This window comes from Osmerus mordax, chromosome 10, assembly GCF_038355195.1.
Source record: "Osmerus mordax isolate fOsmMor3 chromosome 10, fOsmMor3.pri, whole genome shotgun sequence".
Classification (NCBI taxonomy): Eukaryota; Metazoa; Chordata; class Actinopteri; order Osmeriformes; family Osmeridae; genus Osmerus; species Osmerus mordax.
Window position 1 is genome coordinate 11,748,789 of NC_090059.1, and position 12,286 is coordinate 11,761,074.

At 45.8% G+C, this 12,286-nt stretch overlaps 1 protein-coding gene across 1 annotated transcript; it reads left to right on the top strand.

The window, feature by feature from the left end:
* Positions 1-574: 574 nt before the first annotated feature.
* Positions 575-12,275, top strand: lmf1 (lipase maturation factor 1). The gene is made up of 11 exons (XM_067244265.1): positions 575-794; positions 1,023-1,332; positions 1,795-1,805; positions 2,338-2,486; positions 7,069-7,134; positions 9,480-9,647; positions 9,863-10,043; positions 10,729-10,882; positions 11,115-11,298; positions 11,494-11,606; positions 11,763-12,275. Exons 1-11 carry the CDS (start codon positions 575-577, stop codon positions 11,941-11,943), a joined length of 1,737 nt encoding a protein of 578 aa, XP_067100366.1. The 3' UTR covers positions 11,944-12,275.
* The last annotated feature ends 11 nt before the right edge of the window (positions 12,276-12,286 follow it).

Consider the following 12,286-nt stretch of genomic DNA (forward strand, 5'->3'; position numbering starts at 1 on the left):
CATTTCAGTAGAAAAATATTGTTAATCTATTTAAAGTTCTTATATTTACATCTTAAGTGATGCACTGACTGACACATCAGTGTGTTGGGAGTTTTGTTTAGTTGAGCTCTCTTCCACTCCACCCACTTCATCTTATTGGTGTTCAAAAAGTCCCACAGCTGCCCTCCGTGCCTCCCATTTTTGTTGTTGCTGAGAACCAAATGGTACAGATATTGATTATTTTAAATAAATATTTAATTTTACATTTTAAATTACTCGCTGATATTCAAAATGAAAAGAATCGATGTAAAAAAAGTAGCTATGTGCTAAATTGGCATCTTTTAATTGGACTAATCACCCAGGACAAAAGTGTCCCTCTCCGACAATAATACAACGATCGGTGTATTATAACTGTTCTCTATTGCTTCTTTGCAAATGCGGAGTTAGCGGTCACGTAAGCGATCTTTACAGTATCTGGCTTAGTTGAAACCGTAGGCTTGTTCGGTCCCATCCTTTTACATATCAAGTTTAAATGCAACATCCTGACAAATGCCAAACAAGCCCTTTGAGTCACGTGACTAGTGGATCCGCCAACATGGCCACTAGCAGTGAAAGTTCAGAGTGCTCAGAGAGCACGTTGAGAAAAAGACGTGTCGAGCCTTTGAAACCAGCGACTATTACAAGTGACAATTCTACAAATGACACAGAGGACACTGGCAAATATGAAGATAAGAAAAAGCAAGCGCTTTCACTACGGACCGGAACTTATTGGCTCACTCGAATTGTGCTGCTGCGTTCTATTGGCTTCATATACTGTGAGTGGGATGATTGCAACCTCCGCTACGTTGTTAATTTCACTCATAATAAACGTTGATCGATATTAGTGTTACCATAATCACATGAACATTTTCTCCAGTTTCAGTGAAATAACACACAGTAACAAAGTAACAACACAAGTCTGTTAGTATGTCCATATCACACATCTTTGACTCACCCTTCCAACTTCACCCCCTCCCTCCATGTCTCTCAAACCTCTCCCCTAGTCATTGCGTTCACTGTGGCCTACAACCAGAACAAGCAGCTGATTGGCCAGCGAGGTCTGATGCCTGCCAAGGACTACCTAAACAGTGTGAAGCGCTACGTGGGGGGCAAGATTGGCATGGCGGCCTTGGCATACACGCCCTCCATACTCTGGTTCATGGACTGGTCCGCCATGGATGCCAACCTAGATGGTATCGCCCTGGTGGGCATGGTGCTGTCAGGGTTTGTACTGGTGACTGGCATGGCTAATATGGTCATCATGGTGGTGCTGTGGGTGCTGTACCATTCTCTCGTCAGTGTGGGTCAGCTCTGGTGAGTGAGGACACACATACAGTTGTTATTTGAACACACATTAGGACCAAAAGACTCACATACTCACTCAGAGACTTGAATTCAGTTTTAATGATCTTGCCAAGTCTGATTCAGTTATCTGATTAGTTTTAGCACCAGGACAATATGGCTCACATCTCAAGCACAGCCATTCGCTTGATAGATTTAGATGACCTTGTTATCCATTTATTTATCTAGTTCTCGAGAGCCTGTTTCATCTGTAATCTGTAGCAGCTCTCCTCTTTTGAAATATACATGTAATCTGTGAAGGGGACCAGTACAATGGTTTCTGTCTGTCAGGGCATGCTCTCATGTTTTATTTACATTAACATACTATGAAATCGTTGGGCTTTACAGACTGCTGCTGAACACCAGGTGTCGGCTTATGTGTACAAGTACAAAACAAATCATGCTTACAGCTCTCCTATTTTTTTCTGTCTCCAGGTATTCCTTTGGTAAGTTGAACTCTTCACTTTATCAAATTAGAGTACAACAAAGAGTTGTGACACACACACTCACACACATGCACACAAGGAGTAAAATGTCAGGCTCAGATGAGAAGCTGGGGTCTATCATGCTTCTCTGATTGGTTGATGACACTGGAGTGAGAGACGCCAGTTAGATATCTGTGGTAAAGTTCTGTGGTCTCTCTTTTTTTTATGTTTCTCTTTATCTCTCACCCCCCTATTTGTCTCTCGCCCCCCTCTCCCTTCTCTCTCTCTTGATCGCAAGCTCTCTTGGTTAGCTAGGTTTACAAAGGCAGTCTTTGTTAAGGTGTGTGTGTGTGTGTGTGTCAGTCCTTGGGCAGCTGCAAGGGTCTTCCAGAATCCAGCTGAAGAGTGGAGGGAGCAGGTGGTCCTGCTGCTCACACATCAGACATGAGACAGGCTTCAGGCAGCTGGCACACACGCACACACACGTGCATGGATTTACAAACGTGGATCACCTCCATGTGTATCAAAACGTCCCTCCCCTCCGGCCCCCCAGGTTGGGAGAGCCAGCTGTTGGAGACAGGGTTCCTGGGGGTCTTCCTGTGTCCACTCTGGAGCCTGTCCCAGGTGTCCCCTCGCCACCCTCCCTCAATCATCTCCATCTGGACCTTCAGATGGCTCATAGTCCGGATCATGCTAGGCGCAGTGAGTGAAACACACATACACACACACATACACTCATAGTCATATAAGCAGACACACAGACAAACACACAAACACTTAAGACTTACCTACGTTAACCTCCCAGATGCCAGTGTATTAAAAGCACTTATAAAATATCCAGCAATTTTTAATTTCGATTGTTTATACGAAATGTTTGCACCAGGTTTAGATATTATCCAAAGTATCTGAAACTGCCTGGCACTTTCTGGAAAGGCAGAACTCTATCGTCAGTCAGTAAGTCACTTAGTCTGGCTGTATGTATGTTTTCCATAGCTATAGCCGCAAAACTATTCTTTCTACAAATAAACAATAAAATAACTCCAAAAGTGTTTTTTCAGTTAATGTCTATAAAGGGAATGGAAGGAAGCAGAAAGGGAGCTATTGGCTCACCCTGCTGCTGGGTCAGAGATATTATTGACTTTAATTGCTTGCGACTGTAAAACCCACTCAGTCATGTCCCCTAGACACACATCCATTACTGCATGCTTATTAAAACCAGAACATATCTAGATCCCTTTAGACAATGCTAATACCTAACCTTTCAGTAGGGCTTAATATTGGAGTCGTTTTTTATGATCGGGCTACACGTTGATGTTGTTTTGTGGTAATTGAAAACACACTTAGTTTTGAAACTTTGGCTTTAGCGAATGGAAATCTGGTCATGTGAATATAACTGATTATGAATCTATGACATTGTTGGCTTGTGCTTTGATGTGTGGTTTAATTAAATGTTGAAGTTTGCTGAAACATACCCCATTTCAAGAATACATTTAATGGTTGACATTAACCTGAATGTGTCTAAGTGAAAAGTCCCCACCAGAGTCCCATGGTGTCTGTCTTCTAAGTGTGGCTTTGTTTCCTGTAAAGGGACACATCGCTAGAGGAAAGCGGTTCACCACAGTAAGGGTTAGCTTGGTACAGAGAGATGTGCCTCAGCAGACATACAGAAACAATCAAAGCGGGTTAGTTCTCATACAAACCCTTTCAAGACTACAAGTTCCAATTTAGTAGAGGCCTACACACTAGGCTTAGAGAGTATGTATGTGTGTGTACATAAGTGTTTGTGTGTGTGTGAGGGGAATCTCGTTGTTGTCGTTAGCATCTCCCTTGATCCTCATCAGAAGTCGTTAGCATCAGAGAGGTGAAGGTATAGAGCTGGCAAGCTAACATGTTGCTAATGGGATCTGATGCAGGAGGCAGTGTCTGTGCTAACTTTAAACTGAAATATAATCACCATTCTCACATGACTAGGTGTGATGAAGATATGTGCTGGCTAGATAACTGCTACACAAATCTCTACGAAGAGATTCTTGTAGAAAGAGTAATAGAGTAATGCAGCCCAAAAATAAAATCTGGAAAATATAATCCTGGATTAAAGGTTCCAATTCTTTCCAAAACCCTTTTGGATTTGTGGTCCAACCTATTGTTTGTAAAATGCTTGAAGCTAGAACCTACAGTATTTCCCACACATCCGTCATAAGAAAGTACAGGATGATCCAGAGGATGTTTAAGTGAGGTGACAGAAATGAACTCTCTGTCAGGGGGCATGGTTGCATGCTTGTGGTATTATCTTCCTTAAGTCTTAACGCAGGAACACAGTTAAGTGGTGACCGCTTTATTGGAAAATCTTTCCCCTCCTAGCTATTTGTTTGGTCTGTTGCCATGTCTCTCCTCGCTGCTTGTCATTTCTGGTTGTTGATGTATTTGGTAACAGTGGCTTCGGGCCAACCTGGCCAGAGTTCTCCATTGTCTAAAACTTGTTGATGGGACTTGGGACTGGGCTGGGCATAAACCCATCATTGTGTCCCAGTTTTTGTGAATCAGTGATGGAGAGAGGTTGACGTACCATGAGGATTTGACTCAGAATAAAAGCATCAGTGTTGCATGGGTAATTTAGATGATTGTGTCCCATGGAGAAACTGGGCCTCTGCTCATGTTTATAGACTTCTTGTTTAGAATGTTTGTAGAAGCAGCAGACCATACCTGGAGCGAACCTTTAAACGGCACGTGGGGGTATAAGCCTGGACTTGGTGCTTAGGCCCGGGCTGTACGCCGGCCCTTGAACCAAGGCTGGTTTGGGTCTGGGTTTGGATCTGAATCTGGTTGTTGTGGCTGGTCCTGGATTTAGATTATAATCTGGTTCTGGGCTGGCATTGTTGGGGCTAATGACATCCTAAGGGTCTGCTTGCCCCATACCCAGCTCTCTTACCTCTCACAACCTGGCAACAGCTGCCTCCCCTCCACCTACCCCCATTTTATTGTCAAGAGCTGGTGTAAATCTTACTGCTGTTCTCCTAGACAGGAAATAAGGTGACTTACTCGATGTGGTTTACCCATTCTGACGACACCCTAGCCTGGTCCAGTCCGGTACCCGGAGGGCAGGAACTGGGCTCGACTCAGATGTGTGGACCAGGTCCAGTTTCCGTGGAGAAAAACACTGAAATAAGTTTTATTGAAGTCACATGCACCAACTCAGTTTGTCATGGCCAGTTGTTTTATGATGGTGAGAAATTGCATGGGTAATGCCATGCTCACTCAATGTTTTTATGCTTGTTTGAAAAATGTTTGTTTTGTTGTTATTGCTACAATGAGCTTCTATTAGACCTGGACATTTATTTGTGACACTGTACAAATGCTATGATAGGGTAATGGCAGGTTTCCATATTGACAGGCCCTTCAGAGTACCACTATATCACCACTGGAGTACTATCAAAATAACCTTCCTAACAACATTGCATTGACCCATTCAGAGAGGAATGTCCATGCCAACAGATTAGGATATGTGACTGGAATTGATGATAGTCAGAACCTCATGACTGAATTGCATTATGGTCATGTAGGGGCATGTCAACACCCAACATGTTATAACCAGAACCCAAATAGCTCAATAAACCCAAATAAACAGAACGAGTAATAGTGGAATACAATTTGTGGTCGATGTTTTGGCGGAAATACCCCAGGTCTTTATCAGATTAAGTGTGATTCAATAGATGTATGTTCAGTGATGAAAAGTAAAAGTCTTCCATGAATTAGCTTGTCGTGCCAAGATGGACTTCTCCATCAGTCCCTTCATCCTCTCCTTTTTGAGCGGAGCGGTGGCTGAGGTTTCTTATCCTCTATATAGCATGTGAAAACATGAAATGGTTCTGTTGGATTGTGATTGAGTACTCTGAAAGACCATCACTCTCACCCCCCCTTCCATTCCTCTCTGCTCTTTCAGCTGTGTTTTATTTCCTAGAACGGTAGATTAAATCAGGGCCAAAGTTAATCGCACTACAATCCACTTCTTTCTCCTCTTCTGTCCTTCCTTATTACTCTCCTCTTGATTCTTTTCATCTGTTGATCTTTAATGTCATTAGACACATTAAATATAGATTTATTCATTTTCATACAGTTGGGCATCTCTCTCTCTCTCTCTTTCTCTGTCTTTCTGTCTCTCTCTCTATTGCTGATGATGCTGGGTAATTGAGTGAGACAGGAGATGACTTGGAAGCTGCTCAAGCCAAGCTCTCTCTAGGGTTGAGGTGGTGATGTCCTACCAATGAATATTTGTCCATCCAGATAGCACCAACACATCAAGAGCTTTGCCCCCACCTTAACCCTAGTACCATCCCTGACCTAGCATCCCTAACCCTAGTACCATCCCTGACCTAGCATCCCTAACCCTAGTACCATCCCTGACCTAGCATCCCTAACCCTAGTACCATCCATGACCTAGCATCCCTAACCCTAGTACCATCCCTGACCTAGCATCCCTAACCCTAGTACCATCCCTGACCTAGCATCCTTAACCCTAGTACCATTCCTGACCTAGCATCCCTAACCCTAGTACCATCCCTGACCTAGCATCCCTAACCCTAGTACCATCCATGACCTAGCATCCCTAACCCTAGTACCATCCCTGACCTAGCATCCCTAACCCTAGTACCATCCTGACCTAGCATCCCTAACCCTAGTACCATCCATGACCTAGCATCCCTAACCCTAGTACCATCCATGACCTAGCATCCCTAACCCTAGACTAAAACCGAGCACGGTGGCAAACCCACTGCCCAGTACCTAATGATCTTTTTGTTCACATGCATCTGGTGATAAATCAGGATTCGTTCCAGTGTAAACTGATTACACTCTGATTGATTGCACCCTTTTCCTGTTTGTCCTGTCATGAGATGTTCTAAATAGGTGAAAATAAAGTAGTTGAACTTTATACCTTATCAGGTTTCAGTGGATGCTGAATTTCAGCAGTTACTGTTCAGGTCGGTAAGGACATGATGAGCAACTACGACAGCTGTATGTCACAAATGTGGTGATCTCTTTTAGCATGTCTGCTGTTAGTCACATGATGCATTAAGATATGAACAAGATGCACTATTCTGTACCTGGTTTCCCTCATTAAACACACACACACACACACACACACACACACACACACACACACACACACACACACACACACACACCACACACACCCTCACACTCGGCACACTCAAGATCTTTTGCTTTATGCTCTATATACATTCTCACACACCACAGCCGATCAACAGGTGTTCCTCTCCTTTGCCAGGGTTTGATCAAGATGAGAGGAGACCGCTGCTGGAGAGACCTTACCTGCATGGACTACCACTACGAGGTGTGTGTGCCTCTATGGCCCTGGATGGCTTTGATCCTCATGGTATGAGGTGGTCTTTTGTGGGATTCAGCTGACCACAGAATTACTGTTGAAGTGATTCAATCAGCCCATTATCTATCATTCCAAAGCTTGGCTGACACTTTAAACAGAGCAAATTCGACTCCATGTTACTCTCTACACAATATTGCCAACTGTAGCTATTCAATGACATATTGTAGGTGTGCATGTTATATATGTGTGTGGATGCCTTTCCGCCTATGTGCGTGCACTCCAATGGATGTCCCCTGGTCTGTCCTCTGTGTGTGTTTACACAAGTGTGAGTGTGTAGGTGTGTGTGTATGTGTGTGTGTATGTGTGTGTGTGTGAGAGAGAGTGTGTGTTTGTGTGTGGGTGCTGTCCACCGTCTCACTCATGTGTTCTGATCATGATCCAGCAGATGATCCTGATCCACAAAGTTAATAAACTAACCACCTGACCCTCCAGCCCCCCTCGCTGACCACTCCAAGCCTGTTCACCCCAAGTCTCTGTCCTGCTCCACCCCAATCCCCTGCTGCCTGGTGTTCCCCTGAGAGGGGAAACTGTCATGTTTGTGTGGTGATCAGGACCCTGACTCACTCCAGCTGAGGTGTTCATGCTTGCTATGTTGTAATTTGGAGTTTGATTCATAGCCAGTCTGTCGAGAGCAAGTGTAGCAGACTATAGACCATTAAGATGTTTAGAGCTGTATTTAGCATCCATGTGACTACAAGGGCTCGATTCTGTAATGTTAACAAAATAAAGGCGAAAATAGTCCCCCCCGCCCCGTGCTTTTACCTAGCAATTCCTCGTTGCCGCTACTTGGTTGCCATTCAAGTATGTTGCCAGTGTAGCATGTACTGTACTTGTCCGCATGTCTTCCTGTCTCGCTCTCCTTCCTTCTCCTTTCAAGGACTAAAACCTTGGACACAGCCCAGCTATATAGCATAGGTTGATGTGCAGGTCTGTGTTTACCCTAGCAGAGACTCCACGTTGCATTGTCCTTTTGGCCGCTGGTGCTGCAGGCACAGGGAGGCACGGTTGGAAGGCCAGTTTGTCTGGACCAGACTCTCCAGTACTTTACAATGGCCCAGCTGTTTATGCGCCTGGAAACCAGCCTGGCATGGGGACCAGTCTGCAGACTTGGTTCTCTGATGCATGCTACCTTCCACAGTGACTAAGCCTCTACTTAGTGCAGGTTATGAGCTTGAGTTAAAGCCCTTTGCCTGTTCCTGTTCTGGTGTCAGTGTGTCTTGTACGTACTTGTGTTCATTTCCTCACTTGATAGATTGCTGTAAGGAAATGTTGTAATTTCCTGTCGTATCTCCAGATGTTGAACTGTTGAAAGTCATACTGGGTGAATTTGGAGGATAGAGAGCTGTTCCTGGGGGGGGGGGGGGGGGGGGGGCTTCTGTCCTGGGGGGTTTCTGTCCAGAGCCTCATACTGGCAGTACGAGCTCCGTCCAGTGAAGTCTGTCTGTGAGACCAAACACTGACTGACCAACCTAACCCCAAATCTGTCAACACCCCAAGGGGTAAAGTAGATTTACTTTAGATTCACTGTTTACACACACAAACACACACACGCAACCGGAAAATGCAGGCGCCAGATGAGAACTGAATGACCCCCCGTGATTGCACCCCCCCCCCCCCCCCCCACCCCCATCCTCCCTGATACACTGCTTCCTTTCAGACCTACAGACTCGCCACAGGTCCACCCGGTGCAGTGCATCTTGGGACGGCTATATGAAGCTAGTTTGGTTGGGTTGTTCTTCTGTAGGGAGTTGGCTTGCGACTGTTTTACTTAAGTTCATGTGCTGTGTGTGTATGTTTGTGTGTGCGTATTTGTGTGCATGTGTGCACGTGTAAATGTTTGTGTATTTATGCTGGTGTGTCCTTGAGGGAGCTTGGGGTGTATTTGGTTTATCTGAGGTTGCAGGCCCAATGAGTGTTTAGGTGTGTTTAGGTGGAGACACCTAGCATCTAAATAAAGCTCAGTCTTTACTTAGTCCTGGAAACCCTCCCTGTGGTGTGGTGTTTGTTCCTCACACAGTCCCATAGCTAACTGTCACACGTCTTGGGTCCCTCTCTCTCCCTGTCTCTCTCCCCTCTCTCTCTCTCTCTCTCTCTCTCTCTCTCTCGCTCTCCCTCTCTCTCTCGCTCTCTCTCTCTCTCTCTCTCTCCCTCTCTCTCCCCTCTCTCTCTCTCTCTCTCCCCCTCTCTCTCTCCCTCTCTCTCCCCCTCTCTCCCTCTCTCTCTGTCTCTCTGTCTCTCTCCCTCTCTCCCTCTCTCTCCCTCTCCCCATGCCCTCACTCCACCACCCTCTTCAGACCCAGCCGGTACCTAACCCCATGTCCTACTACTTGCACCACTCCCCCTGGTGGTTCCATCGCTTTGAGACACTGTGCAACCACGCCATCGAGCTGGTGGCACCGTTCCTCACCTTCCTGGGGCGCAGGATGTGCATGGTCAATGGAACGCTGCAGATTCTTTTCCAGGTTAGTGATGGGGGGTGGGGGGTCATTACAGACCTCGTGGAGGGATTTATTGAGACAAACAGATAGAAGTTGTACATTAAATATACTATTTCTATACACATGAGTACAGGCCTAGTACATTTGATAAAATGCTACAAAATGTAATTTCTTATTTTACCATGTTTAAAATACTTTCTCACTCTCTTTCACTGTTTTTTCTCCCCGTACATTTACAGGTGGTTATAATCGTGAGTGGGAACCTTAGTTTCCTAAACTGGCTGACCATCGTTCCCAGCCTGGCCTGTTTCGACGACGCGTCGCTCGCCTTCCTGTTCTCATCTGGGCGTGGGGCCAAACAGGAAGTGCTGAGGCTGCAGGCGGAGGAAGCAGCGGGACAGAGTCCCAAACCTAGCAGAGGTGCACACACACATGCACGCACACACACACATACACACACACAAGCATTCTCCCATATGGTATGCACACACATACGCACACACAAAAAGGGATTAGCACTTGGACAGCTGAGGAATGGAAAGAAATGAGACTGAATGAGAGAGGGGGACGAAGAGAGAGAGAGGCAGACAGGTGGAGAATTTGTATGAGCCAAGCTGGCATGTTAAAGCGTAGAGTATTATTGAATGTGAGAGTGTGTCCATTAAACAATCTTCGTCTGCGGTTGACATGTGGTAAAACCAGGAATAGGCTTCTCTAATAGACCTTCAGGACCTAGTGGCCACACTTTAATGTTGAGACACATGTCATTTAAGTGGGATATAAAGTATCCTACTACCTACAGCATGTGTTATTTTGTAGTTATTTCACTTGACTGTAAAAGTTCAGCCCTAAGTGAAACAGCAGGTAGAATAACTACACTGATACATAGGTATAATATGCCTGGCTGAAATGTGTGTGTGTGTGTGTTATTTGACAAGTTTAAGGGAGTTACGGTACAACGGTCTGATCCTCCATTTGTTAACAGCAAACGCCCCATGACCTCATAGGCTGAGACCTTAAGGTTGACAGAAGCCAAGAGACTATAGAAACACACACACACACACACGTAGTCTCCCTTTCACCTGTTTGTCCATTTGTCCCTCAGGTATGCTGATAAGGCGGGTGGTGAATATAGCTTTGGGTGTTCTGATTGGCTACCTGAGCGTTCCCGTGGTGCTGAATCTGCTGAGTTCCAAACAGGTGATGAACACATCGTTTGATCCCCTCCGCATTGTCAACACGTACGGGGCCTTTGGCAGGTAAGAGACCCCATCTCCATCCTACTCTTCCACACTCCTCCCTCACTTATCTCTTTATCTCTCTACTACACTCCCCTCTTTTACTCCCCATCTCTCCTCTGCGCTCCTCTCCCCATCTCTATTTCATCCCCTATTCATCTCCATTTATTTATCTAGCCTTGATGAACACCAACAGGTTCATTCCTTAATTAATCCCTGAGACAATGAAATAAATCCCTCCCTCCCTCCTCAGTATAACTAAGGAGCGCACAGAGCTGGTTCTGCAGGGCACCCTGAGCTCCGACCCGTCCGACCCAGCGGTGGTCTGGGAGGAGTACCAGTTCCTGTGTAAGCCAGGCGACCCAGAGAGAAGACCCTGCCTCATCTCGCCCTACCACTACAGGCTCGACTGGCTTATGTGGTTCGCTGCCTTCCAGGTGAGCTGGATACCCAGAGACGTTACAAACCTCAGCTTACAAACCGCCTGTTCACATGGTCTGGAGGGGAACAGGCAGTATATCCAACCTCTAACCTGGGTTAACTACTGACTACTGCCCACTAGGGGGCAGTAGTCCCATAACTAATATCCAATATCCCTTTGTTTCTGATTCTCTCATTTCCCGTCCTCCCAGACCTACGAGCAGAGTGAGTGGGTGATCCACATTGCAGGCAGACTGTTATCCAACGACACCAGTGTCCTCTCCCTGATGGAACACAACCCTTTCCAGGACAGAGAGAACCCCAGGTAGGGAACAGCGGCCGATCGTGTCGCTCTCTGGCTCTCCTGCTGCTCTGCCTTTGCTTCTCTCCTTCTCCTCTCTCTGCTCCTCTAAGATCATAAAAGGAACACTACATGATGACAAGACCTTGGCTCACTTCTTCTCATCCCCTCCCCCTCCAGGTGGGTGAGAGGGGAGCATTTCAGGTACAAGTTTGCTCCGCCTGGCAGTGCCAGAGCAGCCCAGGGGAAGTGGTGGGTGAGGAAACGCATTGGCCCCTACTTCCCTCCGGTCAACCTGGAAGGACTTACCAAGTATTTCCAGTCCAGGAACTGGCCCCACCCACATATACCCACACGGTGACCTTTCAACCTTCACCCCAGACGTGTCCACCCAATGACATATTCAACAATTCAGTTGCAGTAAGGGGCACATGCTTGCGCACACACGCATACTGTTCAGACAGACAGGCAGGATGGAGATATGAGACTTTAACAATTATAAATCTTGGATCTCAGTTCCAGCACCAAATCTGTTACGTTCCAGCCGGTGTCTCTTGTGATAAAAAAAAATGATATTTTGTAAAGTATGAGTTTTGTTCTTCCACACAATTCACTATTCAGTTTGAAGTATAAATGATAATACTAAGATATGACATTGATATGTTGATTGTGTGCCTTCTTGTGTAGATAAAGGACAAACAAAA